At 40.2% G+C, this 22,057-nt stretch overlaps 1 protein-coding gene across 3 annotated transcripts in view; it reads right to left on the reverse strand.

Annotated features, from left to right (window-relative positions):
- The window catches only part of SLC9B2 (solute carrier family 9 member B2), a 62,965-nt gene extending 40,908 nt beyond the window's left edge, over positions 1–22,057 (reverse strand). For 2 of the 3 annotated variants that reach the window (XM_033214889.1, XM_033214890.1), the window contains exons 1-3: positions 21,466–22,046; positions 3,092–3,223; positions 1,965–2,145 (exon numbers count right to left, since the gene is read on the reverse strand). In XM_033214889.1, the coding sequence (XP_033070780.1) occupies positions 1,965–2,145; positions 3,092–3,181 (271 nt within the window). In that variant the 5' untranslated portion in view covers positions 3,182–3,223; positions 21,466–22,046. Of the gene's footprint in view, positions 1–1,964; positions 2,146–3,091; positions 3,224–21,465 lie in introns of all 3 variants that reach the window. The other variant, XR_004438059.1, reaches the window with a different exon arrangement.

Consider the following 22,057-nt stretch of genomic DNA (forward strand, 5'->3'; position numbering starts at 1 on the left):
AAAGAATGAAATCCTGTCATTTGCAACAACGTGGATGAACCTAGAGGATATTATGCTAAGTGAAATAAGCCAGGCACAGAAAGACAAATATTACACGTTCTTACTCATATGTAGAAAAGTTGTTCTTATGGAAATAGTAAATAGAATAGTGATTACCAGGGACTGGGGAGGGGAGGAGCTTGGGGTTATGGGGAGAGAGTGGTCAACGAGTACAAAGTGATAATTAGATAGGAAGAGTAGTTTGTTCTGTACCACAGCAACGTGACTATAGTCAGGAATAAGGTATTGTATACCTCAAAACAGAAGATTTTCTATGTTCTCACCATGAAGAAATGATAAATGCTTCAGGTGGTAGACATGCTAATTAGCTAGATTTGATCATAATATAATATATAAATGTATTGAAACATCATATTGTACCCCACAAATATGTACAAATATGTGTCAAAAACAAAAATAAATAAATAATGCTGATGAAGATGTTTATGGTTTTGAACAATTCTTTTTATATTTTGATGTTAAAATTATCTTTATCTTTTGAAAATATGATTTATAAAAGTGAAAAATTGTGGATAGATTCCAGGCATTTAAAAGTTGGCAGGTTAAAACTAGTTTTGCCAGGTGCAGTGGTATATATATATCTGTAAGAAGCTACTTGGGAAGCTGAGGTGGGAGGATCCCTTGAGCCTGGGAGTTCAAGACCAGCCTGGGCAACATAACAAGATTCTGTCTCCAGGAAAAAAAGGTTGGGTGGGGGAGGTGAAAGTGGCAGGAACGCTATGACCAATGCCTTGACATGTAATTTTCTCTAGACTTTAAATGTGAAGATCCATGAAAAAAAAAATGTATACACACATGCACATATAACTCAAGTATATTGAGTGATATATATTGGGTTGTTGGTCATAGGATACAAAATTTCAGTTAGACAGGAGGAACAAGGTTAAGAGGTTTATTGTACAACATGAAGACTATAGTTAATAACATATTGTATTCTTGAAAAATGCTAAGAGTGAATGTAATGTGTTCTCACCACAAAAAATGATAGCTATGTGAGGTAATACATATGTTAATTAGCTAAAATTAGTAATTCTACTATGTATACATACTTCAAAACATCATGTTGCACATAGCAAATACATACAATTTTATCAATGTAAAAAATAAATTTTAACTGTCAATGAAAAAATATTGTCTTCTTAAAAAAAAACTAATTTGCCTTTATAGATAATTTTCAAATCTCTTCTTTTTTCTACTATATCACATATCCCCCAGCGTACACAGCACAGACACATATAAGCACACAATTCATTTCTGAAGAAGAATAGGGCATAAGTGAATCTGAACTTCCATATATTTGTCAAATTGATAGCAGAATAACCTTTGGCTTCCTCCAAAGACCAAATCCATTCCTAAAAGACAAATATATTACAACCCTAAAAATTTGCCAAATAGTGCTGAGATAAACTCCCAAAGAAAAATCCCCCAAATGTCTTATGTAACAGCAGCTCTACTAAAATAAGCTGAATTGCAAACCAATATTCTTACTTATAAAGTAAGAGGATTCATTTGAAAGTATAAATGGGGCTGTGTTTGCTAAAATATTACTTGCATTACTTAACAGTAATAACCACCAACATTTATGTAGTGTTTTAGATAGTCCTAAAGTAATCCTGTGAAATTACTCAGATATAGTAAAGGAAAAGGTCCTTGATCTGTGTTCCTTCCCCCTTCCCACAATGGTGGTGACCACAGTGATCCTGAAAGCCAATGTGAAGACAGTGGAGCCCTGTTAGTCTAGGTCCTTCCCTTCAATGTGTGGGACAGAGCCACCCATGTGTGTGAATTGTTCACCAACTAGTTTTTATGTGTGGGAGAAGTTTTGTCTTTTCAACCATATTATTTAGGAATCTGTCATTATAACAACTTCATCTTTTGCCCTCTATTTCTGAATTAATCCTTACCATTTGTTATGACCCTGTCCAGTAAACCATGTGGAGGGCAAGCCAGCATTTGTCTCAGCCTTTGTATGTGATTTGCTTCAGTTGGTGTTTCTTGTAGCTTTTTTTCACTGCTTTTCAAAAGGATACTCCCTTCTGTTGGTTCATTTGCATCTATACCTTTGAGGTTCATAACTGTCTCCTCCTGTATTTAAAGTAATTTTAAAAATCCTTAAAACTGTATATATTTTACACATCATCACCTTACAAATCAAATTTCTATGACTAGACTCAAGTATAACACTTTGTAGGAAAAACACACAGCTTTATTACTAGCTAATCAGCTTGAAACAAGAATTATGCTAGGAGTATTTAGCACAGTCACTATTTTTAGTACAGGTTGAGTATCACTAATCTGGAAATCTAAAATCTGAAATGCTCCAAAATCTGAAACTTTTTGAGTGCTGACATGACACACAAGTGAAAAATTCCACACCTAAACTCACATGACAGGTAACAATCAAATGCAACTTTGTTTCATGTAAAAAATTATTTAAAATATTGTATAAAATTACCTTCGGATTACCTGTATAAGGTGTATATGAAACATAAATACATTTCCTGTTTAGATTGGGGTTCCATCTGCAAGATATCTCATTAGGTGCATGCAAATATTTAAAAAAAAAGAAATCCAAGACACTTATGGTCCCAAGCATTTCAGATAAGGGATACTCAACCTGTGTTATAAATGTCTGGGTCACATAACATTTTATTACGTTTTGTAATACTGGGTTTTAAAATAAGCATATTTAAGATAAAATTCAGGGCAATAATTGGCACATATACCAAAGTAGTTTAGAAAAAGATAACTATCTGTAATGAAAACCACTTCACATTCATTGATCTACTTGATTTTGAGCAATAAAAAGAAAGGAAGAAACCAAAACCATTCTAGAGATTAGGTCAGAGACACAAAGCATTCCACAGGCTCTCCATTTTTCTAGCCACAGGTAGGGTCAACTGACAATCATGTTAGCTGGGAAAACTGGTAGTCACACCTGCTGTGAACTGTGTGAGTCTGGGGATAGGAGAATTGGTAAATGAGTGGTAGAATATGAAGGAAATACAATTCTGTCACAGCTTAGATTTACCTGTGTTTCTTGATGCATGGAGGGCATGTGATTCATTCCTGTGGATGGTTCTGAATCTTCACATGTAATTCTTTTATCTTCATCCCCCATTATTTATAATTAAGAAGATGACAGAGGGAAGAGGAACGAGATCTGTTTTGAAAGAGTACAGATATAGAGGAGTAATTTGAAAGTCTTTTGATTTCAAAGACTTCGGATTGTACTTATTTTTCCCTAAGAATTCTGAATGGAATGGCTAAACTATTTGAAATTAGACTATTCTTAATTTTCAATGGCTGTTTTTTTTTTTTTTGCTTGATTCTCGTATATTATCATCAATCTTATCTACCTTTTTACTTCTTTTAAAAAAGCCTTTGTTGACCAATCACATTTTTATGATTTCTTTCCCACACTGTTTTTTGAGTTATACTTAAAAACATTCCAAGCAATATCAGTGTTAAATTGTCCTCTCTCATGGGCCAACTGGATGAAGCAGGAAGGCTCCAGGTAACTTTCCAATGTTGATATGAGGAATGAGTCACTAAAGGGAAATCTCTGGATTCCATCCTTTTCGGAGAATCTAGAGTCACTAACTCTTGCCTGGTTCTTATTTCTAAATTAAAGTTTAAAAATACACAATTGACTGAGTAGCCACAATGTCTTAGACACTACGAGAAGTGCTATGATAGTTACTTTTTAGTCACTATGGGCAATTCAAAGATGACCAAAACACAGTGTTTGTTTTCCACTGACTTATCATATACCAGGAAAAATAAATTTATACCAAATAACTAAGGAAACCTTAAGACTACCAATTGGCTCAATAAACACTCACTTCAACCCATTCTCCCTTGGCTTTCCATGCTATACAGGCTACAAGGCAAATACAGTACTCCAGTTCCTAGCCACTCTTGCAGGTAGAGGTGACCATGTGTAACAGTTCTACATATGAGATTTAGGTGGGAGCTTTGGGGGAGGCCTTTAGAGGATAATACTTTGTACTCGGCCGGGCGCGGTGGCTCAAGCCTGTAATCCCAGCACTTTGGGAGGCCGAGACGGGCGGATCACGAGGTCAGGAGATCGAGACCATCCTGGCTAACACGGTGAAACCCCGTCTCTACTAAAAATACAAAAACTAGCCGGCGAGGTGGCGGGCGCCTGTAGTCCCAGCTACTCGGGAGGCTGAGGCAGGAGAATGGCGTAAACCCAGGAGGCGGAGCTTGCAGTGAGCTGAGATCCGGCCACTGCACTCCAGTCCGGGCGACAGAGCGAGACTCCGCCTCAAAAAAAAAAAAAAAATACTTTGTACTCTTTGTCCTCTAACATTTCCCTTTCTCCTTCCTAGAATGTAGATACAGTGGCTGGAAGGAGAGCAGACATCTTTCAAGCATGAGAATAAAAGCCCTCTACTTAGGATAGTAGATAAGTAAGATAGAAGCTGGTTCCTCGACGACATCTTCCAGTTGCTCCATCAGCCTTGGACTGCCAAGCATTGGGGTAATTGTTTAAACCACTATTATTCAAGTTTTTTCTTCTTTTTTAACTAGTAAGGAAACTTACTCCTAATGCAACAAGTACAATGAGTATCTTGATAGAGGTACACATTATAAATTGTGATAGAATCGAAGAGAAACTTATGTAAGAGAAGGGAAAATCTAATTCAACACATATCAAAGTGCCTAATGTGTTCCAGGCACTATGCTAGACATAAAGACAAGGATGAATTAGACATGACCCCTCCCTCAAGGAATCATTTTCTCTGTTCAACAAAGTACCAAGAAATTTGTATTTAAAATTTCAAAGAACATCATAATCTTTCTACCACCACCACCATTTTTCCTAATTACAAAACACAATGGTAACCAGAGTGCCATCTCAAAAAAACCTTTAGTTTACTTATTATATATAATTTATAATAAATATGCTTATATAATGATATATATGTATATGTATATATGTTTGTATACATACTTTTTTTTTCTTTTTTTTTCTTTTTTTTTTATTATACTTTAAGTTCTAGGGTACATGTGCATAACGTTTATATCATGTATAACTCCCCAATGCAATCCCTCCCTTCTCCCCCCTCCCCATGATAGGCCCCAGTGTGTGATGTTCCCCTTCCCGAGTCCAAGTGATCTCATTGTTCAGTTCCCACCTATGAGTGAGAACATGCGGTGTTTGGTTTTCTCTTCTTGTGATAGTTTGCTAAGAATGATGGTTTCCAGCTGCATCCATGTCCCTACAAAGGACGCAAACTCATCCTTTTTGATGGCTGCATAGTATTCCATGGTGTATATGTGCCACATTTTCTTAATCCAGTCTGTCACAGATGGACATTTGGGTTGATTCCAAGTCTTTGCTATTGTGAATAGTGCCGCAATAAACATACGTGTGCATGTGTCTTTGTAGTAGAGTAATTTATAATCCTTTGGGTATATACCCAGTAGTGGGATGGCTGGGTCGTATGGTACATCTAGTTCTAGATCCTTGAGGAATCGCCATACTGTTTTCCATAATGGTTGAACTAGTTTACAATCCCACCAACAGTGTAAAAGTGTTCCTATTTCTCCACATCCTCTCCAACATCTATTGTTTCCTGACTTCTTAATGATTGCCATTCTAACTGGTGTGAGATGGTATCTCATTGTGGTTTTGATTTGCATTTCTCTGATGGCGAGTGATGATGAGCATTTTTTCATGTGTCTGTTGGCTGTATGGATGTCTTCTTTTGAGAAATGTCTGTTCATATCCTTTCCCCACTTTTTGATGGGGTTGTTTGTTTTTTTCTTGTATATTTGTTTGAGTTCTTTGTAGATTCTGGATATTAGCCCTTTGTCAGATGAGTAGGTTGCAAAAATTTTCTCCCATTCTGTAGGTTGCCTGTTCACTCTGATGGTAGTTTCTTTTGCTGTGCAAAAGCTCTTTAGTTAATTAGATCCCATTTGTCAATTTTGGCTTTTGCTGCCGTTGCTTTTGGTGTTTTAGACATGAAGTCCTTGCCCATGCCTATGTCCTGAATGGCACTACCTAGATTTTCTTCTAGGGTTTTTATGGTATTAGGTCTAACATTTAAGTCTCTAATCCATCTTGAATTAATTTTCGTATAAGGGGTAAGGAAAGGATCCAGTTTCAGCTTTCTACTTATGGCTAGCCAATTTTCCCAGCACCATTTATTAAATAGGGAATCCTTTCCCCATTTCTTGTTTCTCTCAGGTTTGTCAAAGATCAGATGGCTGTAGATGTGTGGTATTATTTCTGAGGACTCTGTTCTGTTCCATTGGTCTATATCTCTGTTTTGGTACCAGTACCATGCTGTTTTGGTTACTGTAGCCTTGTAGTATAGTTTGAAGTCAGGTAGCGTGACGCCTCCAGCTTTGTTCTTTTGACTTAGGATTGTCTTGGCAATGCGGGCTCTTTTTTGGTTCCATATGAACTTTAAAGCCGTTTTTTCCAATTCTGTGAAGAAACTCATTGGTAGCTTGATGGGGATGGCATTGAATCTATAAATAACCTTGGGCAGTATGGCCATTTTCACGATATTGATTCTTCCTATCCATGAGCATGGTATGTTCTTCCATTTGTTTGTGTCCTCTTTTATTTCACTGAGCAGTGGTTTGTAGTTCTCCTTGAAGAGGTCCTTTACATCCCTTGTAAGTTGGATTCCTAGGTATTTTATTCTCTTTGAAGCAATTGTGAATGGAAGTTCATTCCTGATTTGGCTCTCTGCTTGTCTGTTACTGGTGTATAAGAATGCTTGTGATTTTTGCACATTAATTTTGTATCCTGAGACTTTGCTGAAGTTGCTTATCAGCTTAAGAGATTTTGGGCTGAGACAATGGGGTTTTCTAAATATACAATCATGTCATCTGCAAACAGGGGCAATTTGACTTCTTCTTTTCCTAACTGGATACCCTTGATTTCTTTCTCTTGCCTGATTGCCCTAGCCAGAACTTCCAACACTATATTGAATAGGAGTGGTGAGAGAGGGCATCCCTGTCTTGTGCCAGTTTTCAAAGGGAATTTTTCCAGTTTTTGCCCATTCAGTATGATATTGGCTGTGGGTTTGTCGTAAATAGCTCTTATTATTTTGAGGTACGTTCCATCAATACCGAATTTATTGAGCGTTTTTAGCATAAAGGGCTGTTGAATTTTGTCAAAAGCCTTTTCTGCATCTATTGAGATAATCATGTGGTTCTTGTCCTTGGTTCTGTTTATATGCTGGATTACGTTTATTGATTTGCGAATGTTGAACCAGCCTTGCATCCCAGGGATGAAGCCCACTTGATCATGGTGGATAAGCTTTTTGATGTGCTGCTGAATCCGGTTTGCCAGTATTTTATTGAGAATTTTTGCATCGATGTTCATCAGGGATATTGGTCTAAAATTCTCTTTTTTTGTTGTGTCTCTGCCAGGCTTTGGTATCAGGATGATGTTGGCCTCATAAAATGAGTTAGGGAGGATTCCCTCTTTTTCTATTGATTGGAATAGTTTCAGAAGGAATGGTACCAGCTCCTCCTTGTACCTCTGGTAGAATTCAGCTGTGAATCCATCTGGTCCTGGACTTTTTTTGGTGGGTAGGCTATTAATTGTTGCCTCAATTTCAGAGCCTGCTATTGGTCTATTCAGGGATTCAACTTCTTCCTGGTTTAGTCTTGGGAGAGTGTAAGTGTCCAGGAAATTATCCATTTCTTCTAGATTTTCTAGTTATTTGCGTAGAGGTGTTTATAGTATTCTCTGATGGTTGTTTGTATTTCTGTGGGGTCGGTGGTGATATCTCCTTTATCATTTTTTATTGCGTCTATTTGATTCCTCTCTCTTTGCTTCTTTATTAGTCTTGCTAGCGGTCTGTCAATTTTGTTGATCTTTTCAAAAAACCAACTCCTGGATTCATTGATTTTTTGGAGGGTTTTTTGTGACTCTATCTCCTTCAGTTCTGCTCTGATCTTAGTTATTTCTTGCCTTCTGCTAGCTTTTGAATGTGTTTGCTCTTGCCTCTCTAGTTCTTTTAATTGTGATGTTAGAGTGTCAATTTTAGATCTTTCCTGCTTTCTCTTGTGGGCATTTAGTGCTATAAATTTCCCTCTACACACTGCTTTAAATGTGTCCCAGAGATTCTGGTATGTTGTATCTTTGTTCTCATTGGTTTCAAAGAACATCTTTATTTCTGCCTTCATTTCGTTATGTACCCAGTAGTCATTCAGGAGCAGGTTGTTCAGTTTCCATGTAGTTGAGCGGTTTTGATTGAGTTTCTTAGTCCTGAGTTCTAGTTTGATTGCACTGTGGTCTGAGAGACAGTTTGTTATAATTTCTGTTCTTGTACATTTGCTGAGGAGTGCTTTACTTCCAATTATGTGGTCAATTTTGGAATAAGTGCGATGTGGTGCTGAGAAGAATGTATATCTGTTGATTTGGGGTGGAGAGTTCTATAGATGTCTATTAGGTCCGCTTGGTGCAGAGATGAGTTCAATTCCTGGATATCCTTGTTAACTTTCTGTCTCGTTGATCTGTCTAATGTTGACAGTGGAGTGTTGAAGTCTCCCATTATTATTGTATGGGAGTCTAAGTCTCTTTGTAGGTCTCTAAGGACTTGCTTTATGAATCTGGGTGCTCCTGTATTGGGTGCATAGATATTTAGGAGAGTTAGCTCTTCCTGTTGAATTGATCCCTTTACCATTATGTAATGGCCTTCTTTGTCTCTTTTGATCTTTGATGGTTTAAAGTCTGTTTTATCAGAGACTAGGATTGCAACCCCTGCTTTTTTTTGTTCTCCATTTGCTTGGTAGATCTTCCTCCATCCCTTTATTTTGAGCCTATGTATGTCTCTGCATGTGAGATGGGTCTCCTGAATACAGCAGACTGATGGGTCTTGACTCTTTATCCAGTTTGCCAGTCTGTGTCTTTTAATTGGAGCATTTAGTCCATTGACATTTAAGGTAATATTGTTATGTGTGAACTTGATCCTGTCATTATGATATTAACTGGTTATTTTGCTCGTTAGTTGATGCAGTTTCTTCCTAGCCTCGATGGTCTTTACATTTTGGCATGTTTTTGCAATGGCTGGTACCGGTTGTTCCTTTCCATGTTTAGGGCTTCCTTCAGGGTCTCTTGTAAGGCAGGCCTGGTGGTGACAAAATCTCTAAGCATTTGCTTATCTGTAAAGGATTTTATTTCTCCTTCACTGATGAAACTTAGTTTGGCTGGATATGAAATTCTGGGTTGAAAATTCTTTTCTTTAAGAATGTTGAATATTGGCCCCCACTCTCTTCTGGCTTGGAGAGTTTCTGCCAAGAGATCTGCTGTTAGTCTGATGGGCTTCCCTTTGTGGGTAACCCGACCTTTCTCTCTGGCTGCCCTTAAGATTTTTTCCTTCATTTCAACTTTGGTGAATCTGGCAATTATGTGTCTTGGAGTTGCTCTTCTGGAGGAGTATCTTTGTGGCGTTCTCTGTATTTCCTGAATTTGAATGTTGGCCTGCCCTACTAGGTTGGGGAAGTTCTCCTGGATGATATCCTGAAGAGTGTTTTCCAACTTGGTTCCATTTTCCCCCTCACTTTCAGGCACCCCAATCAGACGTAGATTTGGTCTTTTTACATAATCCCATACTTCTTGCAGGCTTTGTTCATTTCTTTTTCTTCTTTTTTCTTTTGGTTTCTCTTCTCGCTTCATTTCATTCATTTGATCCTCAATCGCTGATACTCTTTCTTCCAGTTGATCGAGTCGGTTACTGAAGCTTGTGCATTTGTCACGTATTTCTCATGTCATGGTTTTCATCTCTGTCATTTCGTTTATGATCTTCTCTGCATTAATTAGTCTAGCTGTCAATTCTTCCACTCTTTTTTCAAGATTTTTAGTTTCTTTGCGCTGGGTACGTAATTCCTCCTTTAGCTTTGAGAAGTTTGATGGACTGAAGCCTTCTTCTCTCATCTCGTCAAAGTCATTCTCTGACCAGCTTTGATCCGTTGCTGGCGAAGGGCTGCGCTCCTTTGCAGGGTGAGATGCGCTCTTAGTTTTTGAATTTCCAGCTTTTCTGCCCTGCTTTTTCCCCATCTTTGTGGTTTTATCTGTCTCTGGTCTTTGATGACGGTGATGTACTGATGGGGTTTTGGTATAGGTGTCCTTCCTGTTTGATAGTTTTCCATCTGACAGTCAGAAGGACTGTCTGTTGGTCTGTTGGAGATTGCTTGAGGTCCACTCCAGACCCTGTTTGCCTGGGTATCAGCAGCAGAGGTTGCCGAAGATAGAATATTGCTGAACAGCGAGTGTACCTGTCTGATTCTTCCTTTGGAAGTTTCCTCTCAGGGATGACTCCACCCTGTGAGGTGTGGGGTGTCAGACTGCCCCTAGTGGGGGATGTCTCCCAGCTAGGCTACTCAGGGGTCAGGGACCCACCTGAGCAGGCAGTCTGTCTGTTCTCGGATCTCAACCTCCGCGTTGGGAGATCCACGGCTCTCCCCAAAGCTGTCAGACAGAGTCGTTCGCCTCTGCACCGGCCCCGCTGCTTCCCCTATTGGACCTCAGCTGTGGGCTGTCCCCAGAGGTGGAGTCTACAGAGACAGGCAGGCTTCCTTGAGCTGCTGTGAGCTCCACCCAGTTCGAGCTTCCCAGCGGCTTTGTTTACCTACTTAAGCCTCAGCAATGGCGGGCGCCCCTCCCCCAGCCTCGCTGCTGCCTTGCTGATAGATCGCAGCAGACTGCTGTGTTAGCAGTGAGGGAGGCTCCGTGGGCATGGGACCCTCCTGGCCAGGTGTGGGATATATTCTCCTGGTGCGCCTGTTTCCTTAAAGCGCAGTATTGGGGTGGGAGTTACCCGATTTTCCAGGTGTTGTGTGTCTCAGTTCCCCTGGCTAGGAAAACGGATTTCCTTCCCCCTTGCGCTTCCAGGTGAGGCAATGCCTCGCCCTGCTTCAGCTCACGCTGGTCAGGCTGCAGCAGCTGACCAGCACCGATTGTCCGGCACTCCCTAGAGAGATGACCCCAGTACCTCAGTTGAAAATGCAGAAATCACCGGTCTTCTGTGTCACTCGCGCTGGGAGTTGGAGACTGGAGCTGTTCCTATTCGGCCATCTTGCTCCGCCCCCGACTGTATACATACTTTTTTAAATTAAAAAACTTATTTCAAAATTTAGACTGAGAACATAAAAGAAAGTCACTTGACCAGACAATGTTAGACTCAGAGAACACTTGTCTTAAAGGCATGGAGGCAAGAAAGTCAGTGGTGTGTGAGTGGAAACTGCTGGAGCCTGTGGCAGGAGGCTGAGAGTAACGCGAGATCAGGTTTAAGAGTTAGGATATCAGATCTCCAACCACAGCACCTGGCCCTTACCTTCTGAAGTGAATGACCCCAAATATGGTAACTGACAAGATGGGCTGGGTTCGGATTTGGATAAGCCTGAGTCTGAAGTCCATCTTCCTCATATACCAAATTGCTTAACCTCTTTGTGATTAATTCCTTATTTATGAAAGGGAGACAAGAATAGTTCTAACTATGCATAGGTGGCATTCAATAGTGTTGGTTATTGTTAACCACGCATATTCCTTCTTCCTGATTATCATAAGAAGAATCTTTAAGAATTGTTTTGTTTTCCCTATTAAGCAAGACAAAGTCACCTCAATCTTGAAGAATTTACTACTTAATCCCATTGATTTTATTTGGTCATGATTTTTCATCTATTTTTGAGGCCCACTTCTTGATGAGGTGGATGTAACATTCATTTCTTCACCTTTCTCAGTAGGAGAATTACATAGAAATTCTTTGGCAGTATCACTAGAATCATCTCTTTCATCAAATTCTCAAAATCACCCAATTCTGCCACTTACAAAAACTATTTTTAAATAGTCACAAATTAGAAATTATTATTTTTAGTAGACACAAACTATTGGTTACAATGAAGCCTTTGTGAACAAATTTTATTAATGTTATCACGGGGTCATTTTAAACATAAACAATCACAACTTGGTATGTTATAACATCTGTGGGATTTATATAATTTTACATTCCAAAAAACTTCCCTATTCTCCAATACTCTCAACCACAAATGCCAAAATACTTATACATGATCAGAAACTACTGCAGAAATAAAGGATAAAATGAAATACCAGTCTTTTAATAAGCCCAGTAAGAGATCTTACAACTAGTCAGCTGTATTTGTTTGCTCTCTGCTGTGTTTCCATTTCTAAAAGACCATTTAAAACGCATGTCTCACTTCAGGAACCCACTTAAATTCAGGAGAATTTCAAAAATGTTAGCTTTACTTAAAGTGACCATGTTCATGGTATTTATTATTCATAGTCATTGGGTCTTGAAATTACAAAAATGACCCTTGAAGGGCCATAAAAAATGTCATGAAACTCTTATTAGAAAGTTTATTCTCTTTACTCATAGAAGATTCTTAAGGACTCACTCAGAGCCCATTAACCCTTATTTTTTTTTTGAGACGGAGTCTCCCTCTGTCGTCCAGGCTGGAGTGCAGTGGCATGATCTTGACCCACTGCAACCTCCGCCTCCTGGGTTCAAGAGACTCTCCTGCCTCAGCCTTCTGAGGAGCTGGGATTACAGGTGCCCGCCACCTTGCCTGGCTAATTTTTTTGTATTTTTAGTAGAGATGGGGTTTTGCCATGTCAGCCAGGCTGGTCTCCAAGTCCTGACTTCAAGTGATCCACCCGTCTAGGCCTCCCAAAATGCTGAGATTACAGGTGTGAGCCACCATGCCCGGCCCTTATTTTGAAAACAATTCTAATGACTTTGCTCCTTTGTTTTTCAAACCCTCAGAAGATTAGGTGTTAAATATTAAAATTCAGGAAGAGATTGCTGTGATAGAGGCAAATTGAGAGCAGCATTAGTGACTGATGACAGTGAAAGAGATGAAAAAGACAGCAATCTAAGAGTCATGAAATGTGGGGATACATATCTTTCCACAAGGGATATTTATAGTGTTGGCTTGCCAAGCACCTTTCCCATCACCTTTCTTGGTAACAGCACACTAATTTTCTTTTGTGAACTCCACACCTCCTCTATTCTCCATCCATGTGGTCATGTGAGATTGTCATTCTGACTTCCCCAACCCACGTGCTCCACCAGTGATCCAGGGATGACGATCATTGACAGCCCTGGTCAATAAGGGAACTCCTTCCTCTTGTTACATTGATGGTTTCAGGCATGAGGACTGAAACATACCTCACCAACAAGAGTCAGCTTTGGGTATTTACTGGAACCTTTGGGAAAGAGCTCTCTGTTGGTGTTGCTAAACCTAGACTTGCTAATGAAAACACTTGTGACACTCAAGAAAGCTCTCCAAAGAATGAAATGACCACAGAGCAAAGAAGATTCTCAATATGGAAAAGGAGGAAAACTCCAAATTAATCACCACATTGTTGGTACATCCAGAAGCAGCTACTTTTGAGTTAGATGAGCCAATAAATTCCTTACATTGAGACAGTTTGATTTGGGTTTCTGTCACTTGCCACCAAATGAATCCCCAATAAGAACCTTCATACCTGAATTGGCCCTGAAAGATCTCCTGTATAATAAACAATGTTTGGAAAAGTGATTCTCATACTTGTAGTCCCAGCATTTTAGGGGGCCAAGTCAAGTGGATCACCTGGGGTCAGGAGTTTAAGACCAGCCTGGCCAATGGTGAAACCCCATCTCTACTAAAAATACAAAAATTAGCTGGGCATGGTGGCAGCCACCTGTAATCCCAGCTACTTGAGGCAGGAGAATCTCTTGAACCTGGGAGACTGTGCCACTCCAGCCCAAGTGATAGAGTGAGGCTCTGTCCCCCTCTAAAAATAAAAAGAAAAAATTATGTTAGTATATTTTGTGTTTAAAAGGCACTAAAATAGATAGTACAATTTAGAGATTTTGTTTAAACAGAATGTTAAACTAAACAAAAATTTGGTATTTAATAAAATAGGTGTCAGTTATCCAGAAAATTAATTTAACTGAAATGCTTTGTTTTTCAAAACAGTGCTGGTAAAACGAAATATTATATGTAATTAATCTTATTTTCTCATTATATTCATGGAAGTCTTTTAAAATCCCAACATTAAACTACTTCTTTGGTACCAGAGAAGGTTCAAGAGAACTGTTAAGAATTTATCTGAGACACTGGGTGTCTGTGATGGAAAAATTAAAAAGCAGGAGAAATATAGAGAAACTAGATGGTTTCTAAGTAACTAAGAATCACAGATTAATGGAATAATAATAGTTGGGAAGCCCTTTAGAACCGAACTAGGCCTACCTCTTTAATATTTAAATGAAAAAATTAAAGTTTAGAGAAGCTAGTTTTTCTCAATGCAGCCAATATCGGCCTCATAATAAAACTATAAAAGTTTGTATAATGAGATAGTTCTTTAATTTATATCTTTGACTTCATGTCATTTCTACCAAGTCACTGCATTGCATTTTTTAGTTTCTGCTATAATTTGTTTAAAATCCTACTCATATATGCCCACATACACCTGTAAGTTTGAAAACACATGCTGAAAGCAAATGTAAATATTTTTATTTTCTACCTTGCATCATCTTCAGCTTTACACTTTCCCATTTTTACAAATGTTATAGAGTTTATTATAAGCAAAAGAGTTATTAATCCATTTAGACTGTACAACATTGGTGGCATGACACATTTTGTTTACATATTTTGAATTATTGGTGCCAGTGTGGCGGCTCATGCCTATAATCACAGTACTTTGGGAGGTCAAAGTAAAAGGCTGTCTTGAATTGAGTTCAGGATGAGCCTGGGCAACATAGCAAAACACTGTCTCCACAAAAAAATTAGAAATTAGCAGGGAATAGTGGTGTGTGCCTGTAGCCCTACCTACTTGTGAGGCTTAGATGGGAGGACTGCTTTAGCCCTGGAGGTTGAGGCTGCAGTGAGTCATAACTGTGCCACTGGACTCAGCCTGGACAACAGAATGAGACCCTGTCTCACAAAAAGAAAAATAAATGAAGTATTCATCAATAGACTAAAAGATAACTTGCCATTTAGGCATATTTTAAGATTCTAAGAATTAAGGAGCTTTTCTTTTTAAAAAATTCCAGTTCAATTGAGATGCTTTGAGAGACTTTTGTATATCAGAAAATTATACTGAGAACTAGGAAGGCAAGGTATCTTTTAGATAAGGGGTCCAAAACCCCAGGGCCATGGACTGGTATCATGTGGTCTGTCAGGAACTGGTCCACACAGCAGGAAGTGAGCGGCGGACAGGCGAGCCAGCAAAGCTTCATCTGTATTTACAGCCGCTCCCCATCACTAGCATTACTGCCTGAGCTTCGCCTCCTGTCAGATCAGAAGCAGCATTAGATTCTCATAGGTGTGCGAACCCTATTGTGAGCTGTGCATGTGAGGCATCTAGGTTGCACACTCCTTATGAGAATCTAATGCCTGATGATCTGTTACTGTCTTCCATCACCAATAGATGGGACCGTCTAGTTGCAGGAAAACAAGCTCAGGGCTCCCACTGATTCTATATTATGGTGAGTTGTAAAATTATTTCATTATATATTATAATGTAATAATAACAGAAATAAAGTGCACAATAAATATAATGCACTTGATATCCTCCTGAAGCCATCCCCACCTTCCTGGGTCCAAGGAAAAATTGTCTTCCATGAAACTGGTCCCTGGTGCCAAAATGGTTGAGAATTGCTGTTTTAGATAAACACTAAAAGTGCCTGTATGCAGAAACAAAAGATTTTTTCTGCTTCTGAATGAAATGAAGATATTGCATTATTTAAACTGATAACCTGTAAATTATATTAGAAAAAACTTGGTCTGTTTCAAATGGCAAAATTTTATAGATCTTATAAATTCAGTAAATAACATGAATTTAGTCAAGGTTCTATGGCTCAAATACAGAATCCAACAGAAGAGTGAGGTCTGGCCTAAGCAAAGGGACTCGGGTGTTATGACTGTCGTGACTGCCCACTTGCTCATCAGTTAGTGGGTGAGGTGTTTTCTAAAAACACATGCGAAGGCTGCAGGCCATTCATGCCTTTCTCTAGCATACCCAGTATTCAGAGTTTCCTACGGGACTGATTCCCATATTTAGAGACTTGCTTGGCTTAATTTGAACTTTATCTTCTAGTATCAGGGTCATATGCCACCAAAATCATAGAGATATGAAGTTGAAATAAAGTTTTCTTGGCTGGGCATGGTGGCTCACACCTGTAATCCCAGCACTTTGGGAGGCTGAGGTGGGCAGATCCCCTGAGGTCAGGACTTCAAGACCAGCCTGGCCAACATGGTAAAACCCCATCTCTACTAAACAAATACAAAAATTAGTTGGGCATGGTGTCGGGCACCTGTAATCCCAGTTACCCGATAAGCTGAGGCAGGAGAATCGTTTGAACCTGGGAGGCGGAGGTTGCAGTGAGCCGAGATCAGGCCACTGCACTCCAGCCTGGGCGACAGAGCAAGACTCTGAATAAAAAATAAAAAAAGAAAAAAAAGTTTCCTTAATCTTTTCTCCTCACTTGAAAGAAAACTGTCCTTAAGAGATCAAGAATACATGCAGTTTGATATATGTACCTGTTATGGAAAAAACAGAAAAAAAATTCCTTTAACAGCAATTGCCTTTGGGAAGGGAAATGGAAGAGGAGTGGCTGGACTTTCATTTTTATTTTCTACATTATTAAGATTTAATAGGATTTTCTTATATAATTTTAAATACTTTTTTTTTAGATGGATTCTCGCTCTGTCACCCAGGGTGGAGTGTAGTGGCATGATCTTGGCTCACTTCAACCTCCACCTCCTGGTTCAGGTGATTCTCCTGCCTTGGCCTCCCAAGTAGCTGGGACTAGAGGCATGCGCCACCATGCCTGGCTAATTTTGTAGTTTTGTTAGAGATGGGGTTTCACTATGTTGGCCAGAATGGTCTCAAACTCCTGACCTTAAGTGATCCACTGGCCTTGGCCTCCTAAAGTGCTGAGATTAGAGATGTGAGCCACCCTGACCAGCCCAAATTTTAAATACATTTAAAAATAATCTATGCAATTCCCAAAGCTTTAGAGAAAGGAAAATGATATCACATTTCTTGGTAATATTTTTCATAGATATAGTCTGGTGATTTGATTTGAGGTAACTTAATTCCACATGCCACAATTTAAAATCATTTTTTGTAGCTGTGATTTTCAAAGAAGATAAGTAACTGCCTAGAATCACCAACAGCAGTGGTTTTCAAAAGTTTCAAGTTCGGTTTTCATTTTTTTTTTTTTTTTTGAGACAGTTTCGCTGTTTTGCCCAGGCTGGAGTGCAGTGGAGAGATCTCAGCTCACTGCAACCTCTGCCTTCTGGTTTCAAGCTATTCTCCTGCCTCAGCCTCCTGAGCAGCTGGGATTACAGGTGCCGGCCACCATGTCCAGCTAATTTTTCTATTTTTAGTAGAGACGGGGTTTCACCATGTTGGCCAGACTGGTCTCGAATTCCTGAGCTCACGATCTGCTGGGATTACAGGTATAAGCCACCGTAACCGGCCCTGGTCTTTGTATCTTTATGTCAAATATCTTCCATCTAATGAAACCTAATCCTTAAATCCTACAAATGGAATGAATTAGGCGGTGCTGCAGGAGCCCTGTCTACTCACCCCTATTCCTTCTGGCAAGTGAAGCATACTTTGAAAACCATTTCTGTAAAAATGTTTTCACAAAGAGAGATATTTGTTAAAAGTTCTCTTTTTCAAATTATCTTACTAATCTAAATGTTTACAAGTACTTTCCGTAATATTCCAGAAGAAATAAAGGAACTATCAACTTGCAAATGTCCATAGGCTCTCAGTAAAGTAAAATAGATTTACCGCTATCATTTCAGTTACTGCTAAAAAACATGGATAAAGACTTTTTATTCTTGCTATTTGCTGCCTGTGATTTGGATAGGCTGACATTTAAAGGGGTAATCTTATGGAGAATTTACATATATTGCTTGCTATGGTTTGAATGCTGTGTTCCTCCAAAATTCAGATTTTGGAATGTAACTGCCAAGGTGATGGTATTAAGAGGAGGGTACCTTGGGGAAGTGATTAAGTCACCAGCACTCAACCCTCATGAATGGGACTAGTGCTCTTATAAAAGAGGTCGAAGGGAGCAGCCGAGTCCCTTTGGCTCTTTCCCTTCCACCATCTGAGAACACAGCATTTGTCTCTTCCTCCATGTGAAGAAGACATGGCAAGAAGGCCCCATCTTACAAGCAGAGATCAAGTTCGTATCAGACATCAAATCTAATTGGCACTTTGATCTTGGACTTCCCAGCCTCCAGAACTGTGAGAAATAAATTTCGATTATTTATAAATAATTTAGTTTGTGGTATTTTGTTATAGTAACAAAAATGGACTAAGACATTGCTAGAGTACTCTGGGTTGTATTCATGCCTTTGAAAGAGCATCACTGTGATTGTTCAATACTCTGTAATGATCGTAATAACAACAATCTCCTACCTTTGTGTTCATCCATTCATGTGTTGAACGTATAGGTTCTCAGTCTCATATAGTATTTCTATATAGAACATACAGAAACATTCCAGTTTCTGTATTTGCTGAACAACAGTGATCTAATGCTCATTTTCCAAAAGGAGCCCTACCCAGCAACGAGGAATTCAGATCAGGCTCAGAGTAGGGCTTAACATTTTCTTAGACAATTAATTACTAAAATGACTAACAACATTTCCCTGGATGAGAACTACCTTATCTGAAAGACTTAGGTGTATCAAATACATGGAGCCAAGTTACCAAAGGAAAACAACTGCTATTTTATTTGGTTAATTGATTTAGTAATTCCATTGACTCATGAAACAAAACACTGCATGAGATAAGAATAAAAGGAAATTACCCCTATATAAGAAGGGACCCAATACTTGTTTTCATTCTTTTTATTCTCTCCCCTCACCAAAGTGAAATAGATTTAGTAAAAGTTTAAAACATTATTTCTAGGTCCACTAAAATCAGAATCTACAGAGACTGAATCTACCCCAAGTGGGACAGACATGACTTACTGCCCGTCTAAATGCCAAGTGTTCAGGTATGACAGCAGGTTCCTTCCCCAGCCACAGGGATAAGTCACGATTGGTGTAAATCAATCTCTGTAACACCATTCCTCTTTGCCGCTTATTGGCTAAGGACTGAGCATGATTCATTTCTTGCCATTGGAATTTGCAGGCAAGATTATTGGGGCACATTACCATAAGATTTTCCTTCTTAATAAAGACAGAGAGAGAGGAGGAAAATCCTCTCCTCTTTTTGTCTTTTAATGACCAGGTGAAGAGGCAAGGGAAGTTGGGATTGTGGATGGGTTTCTTGGGACAATTCTAGCAGCTATCATTCACCCATGAAGAAAAGTCAAGATTAGCTGAAGACAGAAAGCAACCTAGAGCCCTGATATTATTGAGCTACTGAACAAACCCTGGACCCACCTACCTTCAAACATCTTTGTGTATGAGAACAGTAAATCTGTATTTTTGAAGGGAGTTTTGGCTGAATATCCTGTTACTTGCAGCCAGAAGCATCCTAACCAATATAACAGGTGATTTTGTTGCAGAACCATCCCTGAGAAGCCCTGATGAATGCGGTGATGAGGAACCTCTGTCTTATAAACTTTAGCTTCTATCTCTCTAGCTTCTTGATACAGTGCAAAATCATCATAGACAATGAATGAGCAGACCACTGCCTTTGTATTGAAATTTCTCAAAAATGTCCAGAAAGTAACATTTTAGAACGTTAAAAATTAATGCCAAGGTTTTCACTGCCATTCTTTTAGTCAACAGAAATTATCTGGATTGTAAGATTATGTATTTCCCCTCCTCTACCCTGAAGTTAAATTATAATATTTGAATACTGAATGAAGAAAACTTGGACTTATAAACATTTGGTTGTTTTCCAAATTTCCTCTCATGAAACAAAACAACAGCAATAAAATACCACTACTACTGCTGCCGGGAGTTTCATTTCTGCTTTTTCTACTTGAAGAAATTCAAAATCTAACTCAAATGTCACCTCAGTATTTCCTAACTCCAACATTGACAAACTGTCTCCCTCGTTCTCCTCTCTGAAGATTCATTCATTCATTCAACAAACAAGAGCTATTAAGCTCTTGTTATGTCCTAGTCCTTGAGCTGAGGATTCAGAAGTGAACAGTCTTAAATAGTTTCTATATTCAGATCTTGCAATCTAGTTAGAGGATGATAAATGATTCCTAAGCAATCACAATGAACTATGGTTAAGTTTCAACTTTAGACACATGAGATAACAACCCCATCTCTTAACAAGTTTCATATCCTTTTCTTTTCTTTTTTTCTTTTTTTTTGTGACACAGTCTTGCTCTGTTACCCAGGCTAGAGTGTAGTGGCACAATCTTGGCTCACTGCAACCTCTGCCTCCTGGGTTCAAGCGATTCTCCTGCCTCAGCCTCCGGAATAGCTGGGATTATGGGCATGCACCACAATGCCCAGCTAATTTTTACATTTTTAGTAGAGATGGGGTTTCATCATGGTGGCTAGGCTGGTCTTGAACGCCTGACCTCGGGTGATATGCCCACCTCGGCCTCCCAAAGCCTTAACAAGTTTCTATGGTGTGCTGGGCACAAGAGTAACAAAGATGACCAAGATGCAGTCTGCCCTTTAAGGGAGGGTCAGAGACTGTTGCGTATTTACCAAAATCGTTTACTCTTCTGCCTGGGTCCATAGTACATTTCCAGTCTCCCTTGCAGGTCAGTGTGGCACGTGACTGAAGTCTGGTCAATGGGATGTGGACATAAATAGTATGTGATTTCCAGTCCTCACCCATAAGAAACAATCCTCATGCAACCCTCTAATAGCTTTTCTTTTTCTGTCCGTTGCCTGGAAACTAAGGACTCCAAGGTCTTAGGGGATGGCAAAGCCATAATATAAAAGGAGTTTTCGTTCCTGAATAATTGAGTAGAAGGCCACGGAAACTAAGGACTCCAAGGTCTTAGGGGATGGCAAAGTCATAATATAAAAGGAGTTTGGGTTCCTGAATAATTGAGTAGAAGGCCAACAGCTGAACACGTGAATGGACTTGACATGAACGAGAAATAAGCCTGAACTATGTTTAGTTACTGAGATTTTGTACTTTATCTCTTATAGCAGCTACTGCTGTCTTAAGGTTATATTCTTCAGTCAACAGCATTTGATGATTCTTAGCACCTCGAGGATGCTAACTCAGTCCACAAAGGCAACATCCTCTGGTTAATCTGAGAACTGAAATAAAAGCAAGCAAGAAAAACCCACGCCAACACCTGACAACAGTAAACAGACACGCGCGCGTCACCGGGTGTATAAACAGAAAAGGCTGGGCCCTCGCTCGCGTCTCCGGCTCAGCAGGCCTACAGGGTCCCCGCCGCGGAAGCAGGGTTTATTTTTACCCTTAGTGTCTCTGGGGCCTCTCACCTGGCAGTCTCCGGCGGAGTCGACCAGGTTCCGTCTGAACGATTAGGAAAGGGGCCGCTGGGGAGGCAGCGGAGCCTGGTCTAGCCACCGCGCTCTGGGATTCCCGGTTCGCGCATCGTCCCAAGCAGAGCCGGGAAACAGCGGTGACTGCAGATAACCGGCCTCAGGGCGCTGCACCGCGTGTAGGTGGCCCCGACTTTCGCACATACCCGCGGGGCGACTCCGCGCCGGGAGGTCCGACCCGTCGGCTCCCGTACAGGCTCTGGAGTAAGCGTGGGCTGGACCGGGGCCCGCAGCGGCAGCCCCGTGTGCCCTCCGCCGGGTTTCGGGTCGGGCGGCGCGGGTGCAGAGCCGCGTGTGATGCCGGGGACGCGTGGCTTCCCCCGGAAAGGTGGTGCCAGGCCGACCACGTACCGGCCCACGTCCCGGGGCCTCAAGCGGCACCGCGCGGCCTTTCAGCTGCTTATCGTCATTGGGTGGGTCCTCAGGCTTCTGCGGCCAGGACCAGCGAGCTCCCGGGGAAGCTTCCCAGAAAGCTTACTCAGAGAGCGCAGACCCAGGCGCCGAGTCTTCCCGGAGATGACGAGCCCCG

Source organism: Trachypithecus francoisi, unplaced genomic scaffold (assembly GCF_009764315.1).
Source record: "Trachypithecus francoisi isolate TF-2019V2 unplaced genomic scaffold, Tfra_2.0 Lachesis_group1, whole genome shotgun sequence".
NCBI lineage: Eukaryota > Metazoa > Chordata > Mammalia > Primates > Cercopithecidae > Trachypithecus > Trachypithecus francoisi.